General features: G+C 41.5%; 1 protein-coding gene across 1 annotated transcript in view; it reads right to left on the minus strand.

Annotated features, from left to right (window-relative positions):
• Positions 1 to 23,679, minus strand: part of TRPV5 (transient receptor potential cation channel subfamily V member 5) — a 35,841-nt gene that overhangs the window by 1,861 nt on the left and 10,301 nt on the right. Inside the window, exons 8-14 of the mRNA XM_007522349.3 lie at positions 21,899 to 22,111; positions 8,098 to 8,184; positions 7,914 to 7,990; positions 7,521 to 7,686; positions 7,065 to 7,131; positions 2,246 to 2,514; positions 641 to 747 (exon numbers count right to left, since the gene is read on the minus strand). Of these exons, the coding sequence (XP_007522411.1) occupies positions 641 to 747; positions 2,246 to 2,514; positions 7,065 to 7,131; positions 7,521 to 7,686; positions 7,914 to 7,990; positions 8,098 to 8,184; positions 21,899 to 22,111 (986 nt within the window). The remainder of the gene's footprint in view (positions 1 to 640; positions 748 to 2,245; positions 2,515 to 7,064; positions 7,132 to 7,520; positions 7,687 to 7,913; positions 7,991 to 8,097; positions 8,185 to 21,898; positions 22,112 to 23,679) is intronic.

Below are 23,679 nucleotides of genomic sequence, written 5' to 3' on the forward strand. Positions count from 1 at the left end.
GAAGGAGCGTGTAGGATGAATTCAGTTAGACACCAAAGAAGATGTGCAACCAGGATTGGAAGGCTAAGTGTGTGTGTGTATGTGTGTGTGTGTGTGTGTGTGTGAGAGAGAGAGAGAGAGAGAGAGAGAGAGAGAGAGAGAGAGAAATGGGGGCAAAGGTAGATGAAAGTGAAAGAAAAATTAGATTCAGTTAAGAGATAGACATATCACCAGTATGAGGAAATGCAATTCAGGACATAAAAATTTCAGGTCAAGAGAAATATAGATAGATGGAAATCCAAATTACACAGCATTCTTAGAATGGCTTGAGTAAAGCATGTCCATATCTGAACATGGAAATGCATATAGATGCCTTTCACACAATTCTAATACTGATATTCACACTATCTGGTGTGAAACATCAGTGTTTTTTATCCCTCCACTGGACTATGTTCTCCTCCCTTAGGGAGGCTAATGAGATGTCACTTTGTAGTAGTATAGTGTCTCCTTGAGGCCAAGAGGGAAGAGTAGGATGATAACTGTGGGGAAGGTCAATTGTGCCCTCTGTCCATATATTCTTCTGCAACACACACACACACACACACACACACACACACACACACACACACACACACACACACACACACACGCAGTCACTTACCTCAGGAACCAGCGGTCCCCCAGCCCATACTCGCACCCACAGATCCCAGAGCGAGGCCATAGGAATCGAGGCAGCTTCCGTTCCAGCATCACTGTGGTAGCCACAACCTGGAAAGAGACAAGAGGCAGAGGAAAAATTCAGACAAAAAGTCCAGAAGTTCAAGATCTTTGAGTTCTCCCACAGAAGGAATCACACGCAACCTGGGAGGGATGGGAGAAAATGACAGCCATTTATCCATCCTCTTACCTGTGCCAGATGCCTGGCTCTCTGCTTTATTCATTACTCATCAACAAAAGAAACAATATTTTATGAGTGTTTTGAATAAAACAGTGATCTCCGCCCCACCCCTAACTTGCTATTCAGATTCATGGAAAATGAGTCACTCTAACTCAGTCTCATTTCCATTTTCATAGTAAAGGCATAGACCAATTACCTTCATTTGAATAAAATGATTAGGTAGAGCTGTAAGCTCTTGGAGATGAAAGGGTGGGGCTAAATTCAGGGAATTTGCAGCAATTCCTAGACCCTTATCCTAGGAGGGAGTTGGCTGCATTCATGACTTGGCAGAGAATGTTCTCCTAGTATGTCACATGTTCTGTCCTTTGCCCAGCTCTAATTAATGACTTTGGTTAAACATAAAAAAAAAAATCTGATCATAAATACCTGTGACACAAAGTAGAGAGGGATATGTAATGTGTGAGGTGACAGAAGCAATAGAAAATGACCTCAGCAGGCTGGAATGCTCACCAGAAATCAGTTTGTGAAATCCAAAAAAAACCAAATGCAAGGTCCTACAAAAACATTTAAGACTAAAGTATCCATATGCCTCTTCTTAGCCTTTCTTTCTTCTCTGTGACACTTGTCCTACTAAAATGACATAATTTCTCTACAAAATCACTTGCTTAATGTCTGAATTCCTAATCGGGCTGTAAGCAAGATGACAACAAAGACTGCACCTGTTGTGCTTTGTTTATATCTCCAGCTTCTCGACACTTGTCAACACACAGCAGGCTTTCCATATTTGTTATTAAGTGAATGAGAGTTTGAGGGACTGAAAGGTAGCCATATACAAGTATTTGTGTGGTGCTGGTATGGGAAATTCTATTCTCTGTTCTAAGCAAGGGAAAGATGGGTCAAGGAATGGAAGTGTAGAAAGAGTTTTAGCTCAGTGGAACATGAACATCTCAAAGAGCAAAAAACCTTCAATATATGAATCCCATTTCCTCAGCTCTTAACCACTCCCCAAATCTAGAGAGAATAAAGTCCAAATAATCATTCCAGGAGACATTGGACGACTCTTCAGTCAAGGAACCTCTGATTCCCAGTTCAGAGTTCACTAGAGGACCACTATAACCACTTCCAACTTTAAAATTTTACTAGGTGATGATGACATAAAGAAAAGGGTCACAGACAAACAGTGGGTTGTGAGAACGAATAGAAACAAGGTCCAAATTCAAGACTAGAACATACAAGAAGACAGTTAGGTGATGACCCCACTGGGCTATTCTGTGACTCCTCTTGGGAGCTGTCTACCATAACTCATCCCACTTTGATTTTTCTCTCTATCACCTGCCCTTTCAGCAAGAATAAGATGGATAAACTCACCTGGGCCCTCCAGAGCTCATCCTGCTCATGGGCCACCCGCCAGTGGGTGTCGCCCATCATGGCAATGAACAGATTGAGCATGAGCAGTGTGGCGATGATGGCGAAGGCAAAGTAGACAATGCCGTACATGAACGGTAAGTTCACATCATAGTTGGCAGGGCCATCGATGATGGTGAGGAACAGCTCGAAGGTGCTGAACAGGGCCATGGGGAAGTCATAGAAATGGCCCAGGTTGGTGGGGTTCTCAGTCTGGAAAATGATATAGAACGCTGCTCCGCCCAGGAAGAGAACATGGAGATTCAGAGACCAGGAGTTAGGATAATAAAAATGGACCTGGTCTACATCCAACATATACATCAGAAATGTGAATGCGCGCTTCACACACTTACTCACAAAGTTAAGTGTGCAATGTATGTATGTAAGTCACATTTTACCTACAGGGCTGGCTAATCTTGAGATTGACCAACTTCATCATTCTGGATAATGATAACTCTCAGGCCATTGATGAAAAGCATACATAAAGATTATATAGGTGGGTGCTGGGCAGTGGCACACCCAGTTAAGTGCACACATTACCAAGACCAAGCGCCTGGGTTTGAGCCCCCACTTCCCATCTGGAAGGGGTCTGCTTCATGAGTGGAGAAGCAGGTTTGAAGTTGTCTATCTTTCTCTTCCTCTCTATCTTCCCTCTTCTCTCAATTGCTCTCTGTCCTATTGAATAAAGTGAAAACAAGAAAAGAAAACAAAGAAATGCTCACCAGGAGCAGTGAATTTGTAGTGCTGAAGTGATAATCCTGGTGGTAATAATAATGATATATGCTAATGAATACAATATAAATAACATAGTGTACATATAGTGATTGGATTTTATATTGTATGAGACTGGATATTTATATTTATTTAATGAAAGATAGATAGGTTTAGGTGGTGGTGCACCTGGTTGAGTGCATATGTTATAATGTGCATGGATCTGGGTTTGAGACCCCTGTCCACACCTGCAGAGGGAAACTTCACGAGTGGTGGAGCAGTGCTGCAGATGTCTTTCTGTCTCTCTACTTGCCCCTACCCTCTCAATTTTTTTCTTTTCTATCCAATAAATAAGTAAATAAATAAATAAATAGGTTTTTTTTAAGGAAGATGGAGAGAAGCAGAACATTACTTTGGCACACTCAGTGTTGGAGACTGACCTCAGGACCTCAGACAGGCAAGTCCTGTGTTCTGTCATTATATCACCTCCCTGGTCTGTAGGAAGCCAAGTATTTAAAAGGACGGTTGTTACAAGAGTACCTGGAATCTCCATCACATTTTAAAGAATGAATCATATGTAAAGATGAAAGAAAAGCATCTGTTCAAAAATCATAATGGCCCAGAAAGTGGCACAGTGGATAAAGCATTCAACTCTCAAGCAGGTCTTAAGTTTGATCCTTGGTATCATATGTGCCAGAATGAAGCTCTGGCTCTCCTTCTACTCCTTCATTAATAAATGCATCTTTACAAACCACAGTCATAGATAATTATCCATCATTTTTTGGATAATTATCTATGACTGTGGTTCACTGGGTAAGCTTGGTTCATGCAGGAAAAGTTTCACTAGCTTAGTGTGTAATCTATAGATAGTACTGGGCGCCTTGAAAACTTATTACTGAATTAGAACCTCTGTGAGCAGAGAACTTGTAAAGAAACAAGATAGGAAGTCAGATAGTAGCACAGTGGGTTAAGCACACATGGTGAGAAGAGAAGAATTGGCATTAAGAATCCTGGTTGGAGCCCCCGGCTCCCCACCTGCAGGGGAGTCCCTTGACAAGCAGTGAAGCAGGTCTGCAGGTATCTTTCTCTCCCCTCTCTGTATTCCCCTCCTCTCTCCATTTCTCTTTGTCCTATCCAACAACAATGACATCAATAACTACAACACTAAAACAACAAGGGCAACAAAAATGAATAAATAAATAAAAATCTGAAAAAAAGAATGATAAAAAAGAGAAAGAAACAAGATAATCTCCAAAGCAGAAACGAGGTCTATGACAAAATACAGTATTTTTATTAAGAACACCTTATTCTGTAATCTCTCTTTCTCCTCCCCCCTCTGAAAATGGGACAGGATATTGGAATATTGGGAGAGTAATGAGGAATATATGTAAGAACTTACAATATGATCAAAAGGGTGGTCAAAATAATTCATTTTGCTGGTGTGCTTCTCTGCCACGTACACAGTCTAGGTTCATTACCTGCACCCACTGTATTGGAATAAGTTTAGGTGCTGTATTTTCTTCCTCCACCTCTCTCTGTCTCTTTCTTTCTCTCTGTCTGTCTATCATCTATCTATCTATCTATCTATCTATCTATCTATCTATCTATCTATCTCTTCACCTTAAAGAGTCAACTTGGATACTATTTCACTAAACTGAGAGAGAAGAGGAAAAAGGAAGGATACTTAGAAGTAATAATAGCTATAGGTATGACTTAAAAGGAAGTAAAGGCAGGACCACAGAAAAATTGGATAAATACGTATTCAACTCATATCAGTGACCTTGGGAGAACTACTGCAGTTTACACTGGAGGGAAATAGGGACACAGAACTCTGGTGGTGGGAACTGTTTGGAGTTATGATCCTATTATATTATAACTTTGTAAATCACTATCAAATCACTAATAAAAAAATAAAGGAAAAAATGAGTCAGCCTTGAACAGTGAAGTCCCAGTGATGACAATAAATAAAAAAATAAAAAAATAAATTCTTCAAAAGTGACTTTAGGAAAATAATTTCTAGTGAAATCAGATCTATACATAACATCTTGTCTTCAGTTAAGCGTGATCTCCTTTCTCTTTCTCTCTCTCTGTTAAAGATGCATTTATTTTATATGAGAGAGTGAGAGATAAGTAAGGGTCCCTCATGTGATATGGGGTATAAATCAGGGAACCTCAGGCATGCAAGTCTTGTATTCTACAAGTGAAAGTGTTTGTCCAGCCCCTTTATTTGTAGTTTAAAAAAAAATGAGAGGGTAGGAGGAATGAGTAAAGAGGATAATTTGAAGAGTGTGATGGTCCTAAATTATTTATCATGGAGATGACGAGGCTTACATACATTATCAAGTTATGAATTTGTACTCATGAAATTTTATGGTAGTGTAAATCAACACAAGTTGATATTAAAAACCAAGAAGGCAGTTCTGTTCATCTAGTAAAAGGTGGTGAGTAGTGACATGATGTGAGGATCTGGTGTATTTCAAACAATCACCGTTTCAGCCTTTCCCAGCTAAGTATTGGTGATTTTTTGTTTGTTTGTTTTGTTGTTATTGTACACGGTTTTATGGGAAGACCTAAGTAGGGTCATAGTTCATGAGCACAGAAAAACAGAAACGACCTCTTTTGTATAGTGTTTTGTTTTCTTCTTAAAATGTTAAATTTTTTTTTTTTTTACAAATCAAAGAAATTTATTGGTGCTGACAAAATACATAATACAGTAAAATAAAATAAAACAAAACAGAACAAACAAAAACTGTTTAAATGTTTTTTTAAAAAATTAGTTTTTATTTACTATAAAAAAAAAAAGGATCAAGCAATTCATTCCTGGCAGATGCTGTGCCAGGGATTGAACTTAGACTATTTGGGGTTTTAGACATACAAATGTGTTGTGCTCCCTCTGAATTATGTCCCCAGTTAGCATATTTTTCTTATTTTTTTTTGGAAAATTGTTTATTTTATAAAAAAAGAGGTAGAAAAGACACCACCCCAACTTTAGCATATATGGTGCCCCAGGACTGAACCTGGGCTTCAGGCATGCAAGTCCTGCACTCTATTTGATAAGCCTCCTCTCTACCCGTGAGTCAGGAGTTTGCAGACACCACCAGGGACAGCTTTTGTCTTCTGGATACTCAGTTAAATACACCAAGGGAGGAATCAGGTGGTGGCATACCTGGGTAAGCATACATATTATAGTACTCAAGGACCCAGGTTCAAACCACCTGCAGGAGGAAAGCTTCACAAGTAGGATAGTAGGACTGCAGGTATGTCTCTGTCTCTTTCCCTCTCTATTTCTCCCTCCCTTCCCAAATTCTCTTTCTCTATATCCAAAAATAAATAAATAAATAAATAAATAATAAATAAACAAACAAGAAAGACACAGAGGGCTGAACAGAATCAATATTGTTTGCTCTTCCTCCCCTGGCCACTTTGCCCTCAAAATATCTTCTATTCACTTGCTTTCTCTCTCCTTCTCTCCATCTGTTCTTTCCTCACAGTCTTCCTTTCCACTGGTGCTCTGCCCTGGGATCTTTATTGAGTCCCTACCTTTCTCTCTGTTTGAGACTCTATGCATCTTTTTCTCTCTTGTTCTTCACTTTCTCCAAAATTTTTTTCTCCTGTCAACAACTCTCCTTCTTGCTCAGCTTTGAATGAGCATGGGTAAAAAATAAACCACACTGTTTGTTCCTGAATCTTCTATGTTTATTCTACTGACATGTAAACATAGAAGAGCCACACTTTGCATAGACTCTGTTTGCCTTCATACTGATAATTTTCTTGGCTCCATCACTGACTGGTCAGTCTTCTCTGTTCAAGGTCCCCCTCCTTTCTGAACCTCTTGTCTGTTTCTCCTGCAAAGTTCCTAGAGGGTGGCTGGTAAACCTGAAGTTCAGAATTCCTGGGTCTACTTCCAGTCCACCTTGAGTGGGCCTGAGTCTATGGATATAAGTGTGTTTTGGTCAAGAAATAAAAAGAGGAAGCAAAAGGTGATGCAAATGAGACCTGATTGTGAGATTGAGAGTGAACTTTCTGGAGAGTTAGATTCATGACTTCGTGGAGGAGGAAGGAATGATCTTACCTGAGGCAAATCCCAAGATAACCACAGCCATTAGCCAGCAGAAACGCATGAGGTCTCCAAAAATCATCTACAGGAAATGGAGAAGAAAAAAAAAAAGAGAGGATGATCTTTCTCTACCTGATACTCAGTGGCAATGGGAGGTCCCTTTAATTGTACCAGCTCTATTCCCTCTGCCTGGGCTAAAGCAAGAGGAGGCTTGGGAGGAAGGCAGGCACTGGGGCCGGGGGTTGGGGGGGTGGTGCACCTGGTTGAGCACACATGTTACCATGTGCAAGGTCCTAGGTTTGAGCCTCCAGTCCTCACCTGAAAGCTTTGAGAGTGGTGAAACATTGCTTCAGGTGTTTCTCTTTCTCCCTCTCTGTCTCCCCCTACCCTCTCAATTTCTGGCTGTCTCTATCTAATAAATAAAGATAATAAAAATATTTTTTAAAAAAAAAAAGGAAGGAAGGCACTGACCTTCTGGATCATGATGGTGAAGGGGCCCAGCATCTGGAATCCTCGGGCAAAATACATAACACTGCACCAACCCAGCACCAGGGCGATGGAAATGGGTACCACCTCCCCATCTATGCTGGACAGCCGCATCACCATGGTCACCAGCACCAGGAAGGCATAGGTGATGCTGGAGCAGGGGGTTAGGAGGAAAGGAATGGGAAAGAGGAATGAAAAGAGGGTGCTGACATGGCTGTTGCCATCACCCTCAGGCTGAATCTTCATGCCTGGAGCACACAGAGCCAGGCATACAAGTCCACTGGGGAGAAGACCCTGGAGAAGGGGGTCAGCAGAGATGGGGGCCCTCAACAGTACAAGGGAGAACTTATTCCAGTGAGGGAAGACAGAGATACTCACATGATGACATGGAAGGGTCCCCCGAGGATAGTCTGTCCAAAATAGCGGGAAGCACCAACCCTAAAGATGTCTGGGATCTGGGGAGAGAGATCAGGAAAACAGTAAGCATAGACTACATTCAGTTCCATACTTGCTCTCAAGAGAACGGTGTCAGACTGGACCCCACCTACACCTCTCAGCTCACCTCTAGAAGCAGGATGGTCACAGCTCCAAAGACAGTTACCAGCTCCCCTACCAGCCGGAATTTATCCTGAGAAGTCACATAGGCTTCCTGAGAAGGAAGAAGTTGAGAATAAGAAGTGCTTTGAGAAGGAACCCTCCTGCACTGTTGGTGGGAATGTCAATTGGTCCAAGCCCTGTGCAGTGCAGTCTGGAGAACTTTCAGAAGGCTAAAAATGACTTAGCAATACCTCTCCTGGGGATATATCCTATGGAACCAAACACATCTGTGCAAAAAGGTCTGTGTATGCCTATGCTCATAAAAGCATAATTTTATAGTAGCCAAAACCTGGAAGAAGCAACCCAGGTGTCCAACAACAGATGAGCGGCTGAGGAAGTTGACATGTATTCAGCTATGAAAAATGATGAATTCACCTTCTTCACCTCATCTTCGATAAAGCTTGAAGGAATCATATTAAATGAGGTAAGCCAGAAAGAGAGAGAGACAGAAGACAAGAGTTGAGAAATAAGAACAGAAGGGGAAACACAAAACAGAACTTGTACTGGATTTTGTGTATTGCACCAAAGGAAAAGGTTCTGGGGGAGAAGGGTTCAGGTCCTGGTGCTTGATGATGGAGAAGGACCTAGGTTGGGGGTGAGAATGTTTTGCAGAAAACTGAGAACTTTTACACATGTATCAACAACTGTATTTACTATTGCCTGTAAATCATTAATGCCCCCAATAAGAAAATTAACAAAAAGAAGTGCTTTAGGGAGATCTGGCAAACAGATAAGCATCCAGATATGCATACTGAGACCTCAGAGATCCCAAATTCAAATCCTGGCACCACCAAACACAACAGCTGAGAGACACTCCCGTTTCCCTTTTTCTATTTTTTGGTCTCTCTCTCCCATAAAAAAAAAAAAAAAAAAAAAAAACCCTTTCAAATAACAAAGTGCTTTTTGATAGATTGAGAATTAAATCCTTTGGGATCAGTGATCAAAAACAATTAAATTATACCCAGGATGAAGGAAAGCTCTCTTATTATCACCATCATCCTTGCCTCTCCAGTACAAAAAAAAGTAAATACAATAGAACTACAATAGGAATAAAAAAGCCAAGATAACCATAAATATAAAAGACCAGTTTCACTTTTCTAAAACATTAATAGTCTTCAACTTAATCAGTACTGACAAAGAAACAAACAAACAAAAAAGAAATGAAAAACTCAATATATTTCCAATAATGAAGGAAATTAAAAAGAATTTTTAAAGAGACTGTAAACATTTCTAGATGGTTTCTAGACATTCTCAAGGAATATAAAATTTAATCTGTCTCAATATGGTAATGTTGGTGATAATCGCCTTCAGCTCTACAAAATTATTGGATACTTTCTTAACTATAGAAAAGATAAATCATACTAGTATTATCAAGAGGAGTAGTAGTGATCTCCTATATTATTAATTAATATAGATCAAATAATCTAAAAATATTATAGACAGGTTCTAGAATGTATTTCCAGAATGTAAAAATGTTCTCAGATTAGGAAATAAATTTAAAAGAGGAAAATGGATATCCAGGTGTTTAGAAAGTTTCTAATAAATTTACTTTTACAATAAAATCTTGAGTGATAGCATTAAAAAAACTTTTCAGACTTGAGAAAGTGTATCTGTCAGAACACAGTAGCAAAATATCCCATTTTCCAAAAATAGTACTTTTCTTTAAAATCAGGAACAGAAACATAATAATTCTTCATTATTTTTCTGAAGATGCATACTAAAATGCGTAGATTTAAAAAATTAAATTCCAAGGGGTCAAATCTTAATGCCTTTCAGCCAACAAGTTGCAGATGCTACCATAACACTAACTTAACTTCTCAGAGCAGATGACCTCACCAATGTGTCCTGGAACCTCACCTCCACAAACCCCTACCCTACTAAGGAAAGATAGAAACAGGCTGGGGGTATGGATTCACCTGCCAACACCCATATCCAGCAGAGAAGCAATTACAGAAGCCACACCTCCCACCTTCTGCACCCCATAAAGATCTTCGGTCCATACGCCCAGAGAAGGATAAAGGATAGGGAAGCTTCCAATGGAGCAGATGGGATATGAAACACTGATGCTGGGAATTATGTGGAATTGTACCTCTCTTATCCCATCTTGTTGATTATTATTAAATAAAAATAAATAATGATGATGGCTTTGAAAAACTACGGTGGTTTTCTTTGAGGGGAAGGCACAGGCCTATGTTGCTGGGTATGGTGTGCAAATATACCTCCATATTATTATCTTGTAAACCATTATTCAATCACTAATTAAATAACCTAAAAGTAGCACCATCTGATGCATATGCTGATGATGGGAGTTTATCTTAGTCTGTCAGGAGCAGGATATGTGATATGTACACAGAGGGGCTGAGATCCCACTTCAAATTATCAAGTTAAGAGAAGAAGTACTAATTCCTTGGGAAGTTTTCTGCTGAATTTAAGGACCAATTTGTCTAATCTTATTAGCCTTTCAGCAGATGGCTTAGACAATAAATATGTCATGAAATTCAACGTTTCAGGATAGACTGAGAAGCCACCAGATCAAGTGAAACCTTGAATTGGCCACTAATCTCTGAGCTTGACTTTTCTCATCTGTAAAATGAGGCTATACCTAGGAGCATGCCTAAAACGAACCTTCTAGCTTTCTTCTACCCTAAAATCCCTAATCTCATCTGTTCTATCTTACTTGTTAGTTGCTGTTCATTAATAAATTTGTCTCAATTTGTGTCCTGTCACTTTTCAGACACCAAGTTTTAGATAATAACATGATTCCATCCTGACTTCTCTGGGCAGACAACCTCACCAGTATGTCCTGGAACCTCACCTGTCCAGAGCTCTGGCCCACTAGGGAGAGATAGAAACAGACTGGGGGTATTGATCAAACTGCCAAAGCCCACATCCAGCAGAGATATCACTGCAATTACAGAAACCAGAACTTCTACCTTCTGCACCCCTAAAACAACCTTAATCCATAATCCCAACAGGGGAAAAGTGTAAAAGGAAGAAGATGAGAGGACTCTGAACTCCAGCTCCATCAGCACCCAGAGAGAGGAGGAGGAGAAGGAAAGGGACATATGGAGGTAGTAATGTTGTCACAAGTGGCTTGAAGGGAAAGAGAAGATTGGATCAGGAAGAAAAAAGGCACAATTATGTATAAATGTGGACAGAGAAATGTGTAGAGATGATGGCTGGCCCATGTCTACAACCTTAGGGGAACTGAGGTGGATTGCAGTGGGGAGATTGAAGATTCAGAACCCTGGTGGTGGGAATGGAGTGGATTTATACCCCTGTTGACATGTACTTTTGTAAATCAATATTAAATCACTAATAAAATTAAATAAATAAATAAAATGAGGCTTTTAAAATATTTTTAAACATTTTAGTGGGCAATGGAAACTGCATTTTGATGCCATAAGCACACATATTGATGTTGGCTCTTTGTAGGTTTTCTGTTCAAAGTCGAGAATGATTTCAGTATTTTAAAAGTGAGTGGAGGGAGTCGGGCAGTAGCGCAGCGGTTAAGCGCAGGTGGCGCAAATCACAAGGACCGGCATAAGGGTCTCAGTTCAAGCCCCTGGCTCCCCACCTGCAGGGGAGTCGCTTCACAAGCGGTGAGGCAGGTCTGCAGGTGTCTGTCTTTCTCTCTCCCTGTCTCCCCCTCCTCTCTCCATTTCTCTCTGTCCTATCCAACAACGAAGGCATCAATAACAACAATAATGACTACAACAATAAAACAACAAGGGCAAAAATAAATAAATATTTTTTTAAAAAGTGAGTGGAGAGCTGGGGCTGAGAACTGGCTCTGTCAGCAGAATACCACACTTAGCCAGGTGAGAGGATCTGGATTCAAGCTCCTGGTCATACAAGGGCTTGGAAGCTTCGGAAGCTGTGGAACAGTCTTGTGCTACTGTGGAGTCTTCTCCCCCCCCCCCTCCCTCCCTCCCTCCCTTTCCCTCGTAAAAAAAAAAAAAAGAGTCCACTGGTGGTGGCAGAATTATGCAGGCACAACCCCCCAGCAAAAGTTCTGGCAGGGAAAAAAAAAACTGAAAAAGACAGGGGCTCTGAATTTTAACAAATGATTTCTTGATACCCAACTGATAAAAACTGTGTCAACTGATAAAAAGAAGTTCTTTTCAATTAACCACTTAACCTTAAACTCAAATTAGGGATGAACTTTTTCCTCTGGATGTTTTAGAACTATTCTCTTGGGACTGTATTTACTAATCAGTATTCCTACCTAGATTAAGGGTGTTCAGTGATCTGAATTCATGGTTCTCATAGGAAGGTTTTGGGATCAAGGTTTATATTTGACAAAGAAAATTATCTGAAGCTTTTATCCTCAACGTCCTATGCATGCACACTCTCCCAATTATCTTTCCAATATTCCTTTTTTCTCCATTCATATCCCTGCTGTTTTAATGCCAAGTCTTGAAATTTTATGAGCAGTTTCTCCTGCATTGATTTCTCCCTCCTTCAACCTACTCCCACAGTACCTCTGGACTATTCTTTCTAAAATGCAATAACCATCTCATGACTTTTCTGTTGGAGGCTGTGCCTAGTTACTTAAAGTCTTCAGAATAAAAATAAAGGCCAGATGGGAATGGAGAGTGTTCTCCCCATCCTTGTCACATAAGCCCAACAGATGATATCTGAGTCTAATGAATGGAGATAGAAGCTTATTATTCAGCTGTATGAAGAGAACAGAGACAAAGACCTAAAAGAGGTCAAAACTGGTTGCCTCCAGGGACTAAGACGTGGGTCAGTGAGGGCAGGCCAGCATACGGCTGCTTCTCATTAGAGCTGCCACTTGATTTCCAAATGGATCTTGAATTCCTTTAATTAGAAGTGCTCAGTTTGACATAAGGATATAAAAAGAAGACCCAGACGTGTCAATGGGATTTAAAGAAGACTTGATGTCTTGGCTCCTTCCCTGTGTCCTTGTTTCTTGGGTGAATTCCAACCCCATGAAATACTAAGAAGCTCGATTGTTAAGTCAGACCTTTCCATGGATTAGCCCTTCTTCCTCCACCATGTTTTTCTGGCTCATTCAAAATGTAACTCATTGGGGGGGGGGGGGCAGGCTGAGCGCACATGTTATAATGCCCAAGAACCTAGGTTCGAGGCCCTGGTCCCCACTTGCAGGGGAAAAGCTTCACAGTGGGTAAGCAGTGCTGCTGTGGATGTCTCTCTGTCTCTTTTCCTCTCTATATCCCCCTTCCCTCTATTTCTGACTGTCTCTGATAAATAAAATGAAGATTAAAAATCAAATACAACTTGTTGAGATTCAAGTCACAGTGTTCCTTCATGCTTCTCCACAGCCTAGTGGCATGTGTCTCTGAGGGACTTATCTCTCTCTCTCTCTTTCTCTTTCTCTCTCTTTCCCTCTCCCCTTCTCCCCCTCTCCCCACCTCTGCTTATAGTCCTCATGGAGAAGTGTGCACCACTGGCCTGCACACACAGTCCTCAGGCACATTCTACAATTCTTTGGGGACTTTATGTGTTACCAGGAATCTAGAGTTCTCTTTCAGAGAAGGCCTTTTTCCTGTTTTTTTTGTTTGTTTGTTTGTTTGTTTTTTAATCCATGGGGCATGCATGATCGTTATTCTATTGACAAGAAAAGAAAGAAAGGAGAAGAGGAGGCAGAAGCTGGAAAGGTACAACATGAGTATAAAAGGACACAATGGAAACAGAAGAAAGGTAGAGAAGGATTCAGGAAGTGGACCTGGGGATTTCCAGATTTCTAGTTCAAGGCTGTTGGAGCCAGACCTGGCTATTAATGCACCCAGAAAACACTCACCCCACCCCTTTTAAGAATAAAAGTCTTCCAGTAATGACTGGAATTCTTCACATCATCACATGGCTTGGAATTCCAGGAGTAGTCAACAACCAAAACCCCTATGGAGATAGACCATTCATACTTCATTGAGAATTGCCCTAATGAGATTGTTGTAATTTACCACCTGACTGAGCCCTTGGCCCTGGAGGAAATGGCCAGGGGGTGGGGGGGGGGTGGAGGGGTGGGGGTGGGGGGCACTGCAGAACAGTGTGCCACAACCAGCAAGATGAGGAGCAGGAATAACCCCGAGGAGGTGGGCAGAGGACTCCAGAAATTTATCTTCTAGACTTTGGTCCTAGACCCCCTGATTCCTCTCCCAAATGCTAGACTTGCAAAGGACTGAAGCACCCAGGAAGAGCCTGGCTGACTCGTGATGCAGAGTTCCTCTGACCCACTGCACCATGAAGGGGTTCCTAAGCAGGGCCACCCACTCATGGCAATGAGCTGGAACATTGTTATCACACACACACATACACACACACACACACACACATGCACACACACACACACACACACACACACACCTGGAAATGCAAATTCAGTTAGTTTGGAGCTAGTACTTGGCATTCTCTTTTGCAGTTGTGTGTTTTTCTGCTCTAGATCCCAAGATGAAAACCAAGTGGTTCAAAAGAGAGGGTGCGCTCCCGAGCCCCCCCCCCCCCCCCAAGATTAACTCTCAGGGGTCAATCACACCCATCTCTGTGTGTTCTCAGGAGGATTAACTAGGGAAATTTCCACTCTCTCTAAGGAGAGTCTTTGCCCTTTTCCACAGAAGTCTGATTTACCCTGTGCACCACACTGAAAAGCTGTGGTATGGCAGGGGAAGGAGCTCAGGACTTGCATGTCTGAAGCTCTTAGTTGGATCTCTTATACTATAGTGGTTTGCTACCTCTTCTTCCTCCTCCTCCTCCTCCTCCTCCTCCTCCTTCATCCTCTCTCTCTCTCTCTGTCTCCCTCCCTCTCCAATTAAACTGCCTATCTCACATAAAATAAATCTTTAAAGACTTAAAAAGACAGGAGATAGCTCACCTGGTAGAGCCCATACTCAACCTGGGCTTGAGCGCTGGCACCATATAGGAGTACCAAGCACAGCACCAGGGAGAAACTTCATTGAGTGGGGAATGATGCTGTGGTGCCTCTCCTATCTCTGTCTTTCTCCTTCTCTGTCTCTTCCATTCTATCTGAAAATACAAGAAGAAGATTTAAAAAAAAAAAGGAGTCCATGAAGAGCAGTGGAATGGTACATGCATGAGGGAGGATACAGGAGTTAATAGAATAAAATAAATAGTACCTATTGTCAAAGAGAAGAAACATGAGCTCACTAGTTAGAGCTATGAGGGACTTGTATATATGAATCCTCCAGGCCTTCCCCAACACCAGTATCCCCTCATCTTGATAGGGAAGGATGGTTAAGTACAACACAGGGGAAATGTTGCAGCTTTGAGTAGCTCTCAAAACCCGGAGGCATAAATTTCTTTTTAAAATTAATTAATTCATTCATTGTTGGATAGAGGCAGAGAGAAATTGAGAGAGGAGGGAGAGATAGAAAGAGAGAGAGAGACTGCAGAGAGAGAGACTGCAACCCTGCTCACTACTCAGGAAGCTTTCTCCTTGCAGATGGGGGAAGGGGTTTGAACCCAGGTTCTTGCGCACTGAAGTGTGTGTGTGTGTGTGTGTGTGTGTGTGTGTGTGTGTGTGTGTGTGTGTGTTTAGCCAGGTGTGCCATCACCTGGGCCCCATGAATTTCACAGGCACTGAAGGGATTCCAAAACAAAGAAGGCTGGGGCTGAAGAGATAGCATAATGGTTCTTCAAAAAACTCCCATGCCTGAGACTCTGAAGTCCCAGGTTCAATCTCCAGCACTACCATAGACTAGAACCAGTGTTCTGGTAAAAAAACAAAACAAAACAAAATCATACACAAAATTGGGCAGTATCACACTACCCTGGAGAGAGCCATAGATTGGCTGGATATTTTGAAATAATAGCTGTGAAACAGAGCAGACCAGACCCTCAAGTTCAGCACAGTCTTCTCTAGCTTTGTCTTTGCTGAAGCACTTAACCTCTCCTTGCCTCAGACTGATCATCTTTCCACTGGAGACAATCATTTCACTCATTTATCAGGCTACCTCTGAGGGCTAAAATCATGCAATGTGTTTTCATCTAATGTGGGGTTCACAGAATAACCAGGTCAGCCTGACCCAGCAGCCAACTAGGCATCTAGAGTCAGAGCCTCCCAGCCCTAGAATTACTAGTAGACCTGAAAGCACTGACAAATGGATAAAGGGCATAGAACAAGTGTCCATTCACGGCATTGTCACCTGACAGCATAACGCTGTGGTAGACATTTGAGCCCCAGAGTCCATGGTGAGTGGAACATGATTTTGAGTGAGTGGAAACCTAGTAGGGGCCATATGGTGGTGCACCTGGTTAATTGCTCACATTACAGTGCACAGGGATCCAGTGGGTTCAAGCCCCTGGTCCCCACATGCAGGGGGGAAGCTTCATGAATGGTAAAGTAGGTGTCTGTCTCTTTCTCCCTCTCTATCTTCCCCTCCCTTCCCATTTCTCTCTGTATCTATTCAATAATCATTAATAAAATAAAAATATTTTAAAAGAAATGTACCATGGTCTTGTCCGTCACAGTTTGCATCCAATACACCACCCAATAAACTAGGCTTTTACCTTCCTTAAGATTCCTGAAGCCAACTCCTAGCCCTGGTCTCCCTGTGACTTCTCTTGACCAACCATCCCACTATATCTTGCTTGCTGAAGCCGAACAGTCTCTTAACTGCTCTTCCTTCATCCTTCTAGCCCTCTTGAATCTGTGCCCCACCTTCCAAAGAGTCATTTTCCTAAAACAAAATGGCTTATTCATCCCTCTCCTCTTTCAAATCCTTCTGAGCTTCTCATTACCTTTGGGATGAAGAGCAAAATTCTCAATATGCTTGCAAGATTTGGAAAGGATATGTGTGAAGACTCTCATCTAGAAGCCCCAGTCACCATAGTGCACTCCGGCTAGCCTTCCTTTAGTCACCTAAGGAGGCTTCTCCTGGTCCAGGGCTTTCCTGCTTGATTCTTCCTTGCCAAGAGCTCACTCTCCATTTTTCATGCATATCCAGACTTGTGTGCTGAGTAATATTCCTCAAGAAAGCCTTCTCTAATCTTTTAGTGCCCAGGCTAATTATAAGCATCTGTAGTATTCTGTTCATCTTTTTAAATGAAAACATAAAAGAGCATGAATTGTAACTGCTACTGTTTCTAATGAAATATCTACTTAATTAATGCTAGTAAAAGCATCCATGTTTTGCTCTGACCATGATGAATTTCCAACACTGAGAACAATGTTGAAACTCTATTGGGTGTTCAATGTTTAACTGTTCAGTGAATGAATTAGTGAGATGTTTTTAGGAACAAAAGGGAAGACTGAAGAAATCTTCAAGACAAAAAGGAAATCTGTTGGTGAGAGGTCATCCCCTCTTGCTGAATAGTTAATGCGTTGAGAGTCTGAATGACCAGACTGATTCACTTTAGACTGAAAAGCTAGAGCTGAGTAGATCTCAAAGTTGGAAGATGGTCACTCTTAGCCCTGACATAATGTTAAAATCACTTACAGAAAGTTTCTTTAAAATGCCAACTCTATGGCCTTAACTACATGCATTTTGGCTTGTTAGTTGTGGTGGTATAGCTATGGATTTACTTAAAAACAACAACAACAAAAAAACCACACTGATCTATCAAGAAATAGGATATATCTAAAGTCAAACAGCTACTTGGTTTGGGAGCTAGGTCTCCTAACTTCATTATAATCATTGATCTTTCTACTCACTTAGAAGTCTGAGAGAACTAGTACTATAGTGTAGGTTACTGGGTCTAAACCAGGTGGACACTGAATGGAGATGAAAACGGACTCCAGAGTGGGGGTATAACATAATGGTAATGCAAAGAGACTTTCATGCCTGAGGTTTTCAAGTCCCAGGTTCAATTCCCCACACCACCATAAGCCAGAATTGATCAGTGCTCTGGTAAAAAAAAAAAGAAAGAAAGAAAGAAAGAAAGAGAGAGAGAAAACTGACTCTAGTTCAGACAGTTATGGAAAACTCTGGAAGAAAATTAGTCTTTATGGTTGAATAAGAATAAAGAAATCTAGGGCACCAAGGTAAAAGCCCAGTGGTGAGGGGTAGACATGCAGCTTCCTGGGCCAGTGGGGGGTGGGAGTGGGCGGGAGGGATGGGTCACAGTCTTTTGGTGGTGGGAATGGTGTTTATGTACACTCCTAGCAAAATGTAGACATATAAATCAGTAGTTAATTAATATGAGAGGGGGAAAATCAATTGTATGTCTCAAAGTTTTTTAAAACACAAACTGAATCTTTTAAATATATAGGCTGTGTATTTGATATGCGGGCTCTCTCAAAAGCCTAGACCAAGTAGATCAGAAGCATCCAATAGCACAGCTATATACAAGATACTGGGTACTGTACAGCAAACCCTAACAAAAGGACTTTTCAAAGTTAACCCAATTAACAAATAATGTGATGATAACATTAACTATCGATTGTCTTTTTGAACCCTAAGACAGCAGGAACCTCACATCTCCACTATAGAGCCCCTACTTCCCCCAGTCCTGGAACCCTTGGATAGGGCCCACTTTCCCGTATGCGTATCCCAATCCATACCAAATAATATTGCATCCACCGATCACAACCTAACCACCTCAACATGCTTCACCTCAGACTGTGTCCAGAGACTTCACGTGTGGAATGACAACCCTTCAGCTTCATTACTCGGGTGAGACCTTTCCTTTTATAGTACACTCTAATTTCATCTCAGGTGGTTCACTTTCTAACAAAGTCCCATAACCTAGATATACACCAGTTTCTGTGAGAGAGAGCTTATGTTCACACGTATCCATAAACTACTGCAAAATATATGCCTGAAAGCAGAAGTACACTAGAGTTTGCAGTGAGTACCTCCCTACCACTTCCTCTCCACTATTCCAAGCTTTGGGTCCATGATTGTTCAACAATTTGTTTGGCTTCGTATGTTAACTCTCTTTTCAATCACCAGGTTCCAGATGCCACCAGGATGCTGGCCAGGCTTCCCTGGGTTGAAGACCCCACCAATGTGTCCTGGAGCTCAGCTTCCCCAGAGACACACCCTACTAGGGAAAGAGAGAGGCAGACTGGGAGTATGGACTGAGCAGTCAACGCCTATGTTCAGTGGGGAAGCAATTACAGAAGCCAGACCTTCTAACTTCTGCAACCCACAAGGACCCTGGGTCCATGCTCCCAGAGGGATAGAGAATGGGAAAGCTATCAGGGGAGGGGGTGGGTTATGGAGATTGGGTGGTGGGAATTGTGTGGAGTTGTACCCCTCCTACCTTATGGTTTTGTTAATTAATCCTTTCTTAAATAAAAACAAAAACAAAAATTAAAAAAAAAAGAATAAAGAAATCTATGGAGTTGTTTTCAGAACTAGAGAGAAGTGAACTAACTCTATTCTCATCTCTGATTTGTGTAGTCTGTGGCAGCTCATATAAGTAAGTAATCTTTTCTCTTTGTCTCTGCTGTCCTAAGACAGTGGCTCTTCTGGACTGCTCCCACAGATTACCACAACTGGTCCTGAATCTAGAAGCTCTACAGAAAAAAAAAAAAAATCCAGCAGTGACTGAGAGTCACATCTTTCTATATTCATTAATGGTTAATGTCACTGGATACCAAAGTTATCATTTATATAAGAAAATACTCTATGGACTAATATGTCAACAGTTGCATCCATCAAGTCAAGTCTTTTAATTTATCTAAGACTTTCAACTAATTAAAAATGAGGGTAAAGGAGTTCTGGTGGTGGGAATTGTGTGGAATTGTCCCCCTCTTATTCTATGGTCTTGTCAATATTTCCATTTTATAAATAAAAATAAAGGTAGAAAAAAAGAGGGAGAATCTCCTTTTCCTTTAAGAAGCCTAGTACATTGTGAAAGAAGTGTTAAACTTGGGCACTCAAACTAACTTCCAACTGACTAAGTGGAGCACAGTTCATAAACTCAGATCCAAGCTTCTAGGAGTTAATATTTCAAAAAACAGGAACCTTCCACTGATGTTATTAACTACTCAGGCCCCTTATAGCAGCATTCTTCTCTCTCTTAGCCACCTTCCCTTACAAGAAAAAAAATATATATTTGAAAGGTAAGAATCTTCTATTTGGGTCAAAGTGACTTTTGTCTAAATGAAAAAACAAAGAGGTAAATATGCTAAAGAGACAATAAAGGAAGAAATAAAATATAAATAACGATGGGTAGGTGAATTTAATTACTAGTAAGCTCTACCTCATCCTGATGCAAGAGGAGAGGATATTTTCAATGTAATTTAGACTATCTGTATTAGAGGGCCAAATCTGTACATTATAAATCCTGCCACAAAATGAAAGCAAAATCTAGGAGGCAGCCAATTCCTCAACACCTCTCAGATCATAATGCTATCTGCATTCCAAATCCAGAAAGCCTCCAAGTACGTTGGATACAAAGGAAGGTTAAGAAAGAGCAAATTTAAAGAAATAGAGCCAGGGACATTGGAAAAGTCCAACCACACCCAGTGAACTCCCAACTATTAGTTTTTTCATGTCTAGTCATTCCCATAGTTTACTTGGTCATCTTCAAAATGTTCTTTCCCCTGTCAGGTCTCCACGCTAGGGGGGATACAAGCCTAGGTTGGGGCTACATGGAACATACTAGTGCCCACTTCTAGCCAGGCACCCCTCCACCAACACACCCCAATACTCAACTTTGTTTTTCTAAGCAGCAAAGCATAGAGTATGAGTAAGAGTGTGTAACATCCTGAAGATGTGTTCACTAGGTATCTATTGAGAAACACAAGAGCCTGGCTTGTCTTGACCCACTTTGGGATTTAGTGAAAGTATTTTGCCCTATTATTTCCCTGTCTTCCACTCTCTCTGCTCTGAATTGACTCAGCCATCTTGCTCCTTGACAATACAGGCACTTTGTGTTCTTTTTCTGAGTTCAATCACCCTTCTTCCTGGCCCAGGTCTAGTTATTCCTGTGAATGGCTCATCTGGTAAAAGTAGACCAGATGTCTCCAGTCATCTATTTCTTTTATGGCTAATAATAGTCTTCTTTCTCTGCTTTTTGCTTTTCTGTCCACATGCCTGCCACTCCTTTCAATTGCTTTGAAATGGTCACTGTGATAAATCTTTGAGCTACCTATGAAGAAGAAGCCAGCCTAAGGCTGTTGTACCCACTGACTTCATATGGTTATAAGAACTCTCTAAGGTGTACCCAATCTGACACACACAAAGAAGGGTTTGATCAACCTCATAGTGGACTCTTCCATCTTCTCCAAACCACATCTCCTTGCCAGTCATCATTTCCATGGCAGGTCTCTAAAAGCAACTACAGAATGGCAAAACCACAAGGTACCTCAGAAATTATTTATTTCTACCTGCTGTGAATCTGAACTTCCTTGTGTAAGAGACCTGGCAGGTGGGCAGACAGCTGACACAATATTGTCAATGCATTCCTATTGACAGTACACAGAAGCGAATACAGGCCAGAGAGATTGTCTGTGTTGCCCTAACAGGCTAGAATTATACTGAAAAACAGACTTGAATTACAAATATCCTCTCTTTAGAATAGCAATGATTTCATCTAGATTCACATTACAAAAGATATCTTTGTAAATTATAGGGAACTTTACATCTGTGGTGCCAGCATTCTTTCAGTCAGTGAGAAAGAAGCATATTTTTCCTGAAGACGCACGCTTGGCCTCAGTCAGCCCTCTCTAGATCCCTTTATCTCAGTTCAAATTTCTATCCTGCTGACTGGAATGCTGCAAATGCTCGAGCCCAGAAGCAGTGTCTTTCCTGCGTGGTATCACTCTGCTCTCTAGTCCAAGCATCCCTTAGGCCCATTCCCCTGAGCATCACCTGCAGCAATTTCTGCTGGAAGATAGTGTTATCTCTGGAGTTGGTGCGGTTGCTGGTGCGGAACTTGAGGGGGCGGTAGACGCAGCACATGGTGAAGCAAATCATGTAGAGCACATACAAGGCACCCAAGATGCAGAAGTAAGGACGCCCATACTTCTTCCACTTGAAGCTCACCAGCTGCTTCACTGGGGTCTGTTCCAGGATCTGGCGAGCCTGCCAGGGAGGGAGAGTGGAGCTCAGTGTGACCAATGTGACAGGGAATGTCTGCGGAGGTTCCTCAAAGCCATAAGTGTCCTCTCTCTGTTATTTTTTGTTATGTCTTAATAAGTTTTTTTTTAAATTTTCTCTCTTGTTGCCCTTGTTGTTTTTTTATTGTTTTTGTAGTTATTATTGTTGTTATTGATGTCATTGTTGTTAGATAGAACAGAAAGAAATGGAGAGAGGATGGGAAGACAGAGAGGGGAGAGGGGGAGAGGAGATAGACACTTGCAGACCTGCTTCACTGGCTGTGAAATGACCCCCACCCCACAGGTGGGGAGCAGGGGGGCAGGCTAGAACCGGGATCCTTACGCTGGTTCTTGCGCTTCACATCATGTGCACTTATCCCGCTGCACTACTGCCCAACTCCAATAATTTGTTTTCTAACTGTATTTATTTTAATTTATAGGACAGAGAGAAATTTAGAAGAGAGAGGGAAATAAGGAGGTGAGAGACAGGAAGATACTTGCTGACCTGCTCAACCAATCTTGAAGCTTTCCCCCTGCAAGTGGGGACCGGGGACTTGAACCCAGGTCCTTGTTCATGTTAATGTGTGCATTTAACCGGGTGCACCCCCACCCAAACCTGCATTCTCCCTTCTCTGCCACACCCTTCAACACATTTTTCTTGCCTTCACAGTATTCAAGTCAGTGCTGTCTGACTGTGGTCTTTGGTCCTCTAGAAATTTTGGGGTTTTATTTTTAGTTAATTAATTAATTAATTAATAATCTTTGTTTATTGGATAGAGACAGCTGGAAACAGAGAGGGTAGAGGGAGATAGTGAAGAAGAAAGAGGAAGACCTGGAGCATTTGCAAAGCTTTCCCCTGCAGGTGGAGACAGGGGATCGAACCCAGGTTCTTAAGCATTTGTAACATGTGCACCCTCACCCAGCTCAAAATTTCTATTCTCTTTCATCTTACCAATGCTCGCTTAAAGGTTTATCTCAGGTCCTTCTTCTCTGGACCAGCCAAGACAAGCTAACCCAACCTCAATTTTGAAGTCACCATGCATAGTACAGATTCCTGGGATGGTACACATTGCATTGTCTTGCAACTCTGGGGAACAGGAACTACAAATGGAGGACTATGCCAGGAACTGTATTTTATTTATTTCTACATGTTTAACTTGATGGATAGCATATGAAATATAGCAGGTGCCCAACAGAGTGAATGAGTAAGTGCATGAATAGGTTGTGGGTGAATGTATGAAAGGAGAGATCACCAGAAGTATCTTCCTTGTGGAAAACTATTCCTTTTGAAAGAATGCAAGAGCAGAGAAGCATTTATGGAAGCCAGAACTCCCACATCCTGCACCCCCAAAAGAATTTTGGTCCATGTTCCCAGAGAGGAAAATGACAGTAGAAGATGATCAGAGGTTCTGAATCCCAATTCCACCAGCACCCAAAGGATCAGTCACCAGGAACCTTGTTTTTATGCCATCACTGAAAGAGAAGCAAACCTGGAAAACACCAGAGGAAGCCAGGCACTGTTTCTTTTATCTGAAGAGAAAAAAAAAGCAAGAA

This window comes from Erinaceus europaeus, chromosome 8, assembly GCF_950295315.1.
Source record: "Erinaceus europaeus chromosome 8, mEriEur2.1, whole genome shotgun sequence".
In the NCBI taxonomy this organism is placed as follows: domain Eukaryota; kingdom Metazoa; phylum Chordata; class Mammalia; order Eulipotyphla; family Erinaceidae; genus Erinaceus; species Erinaceus europaeus.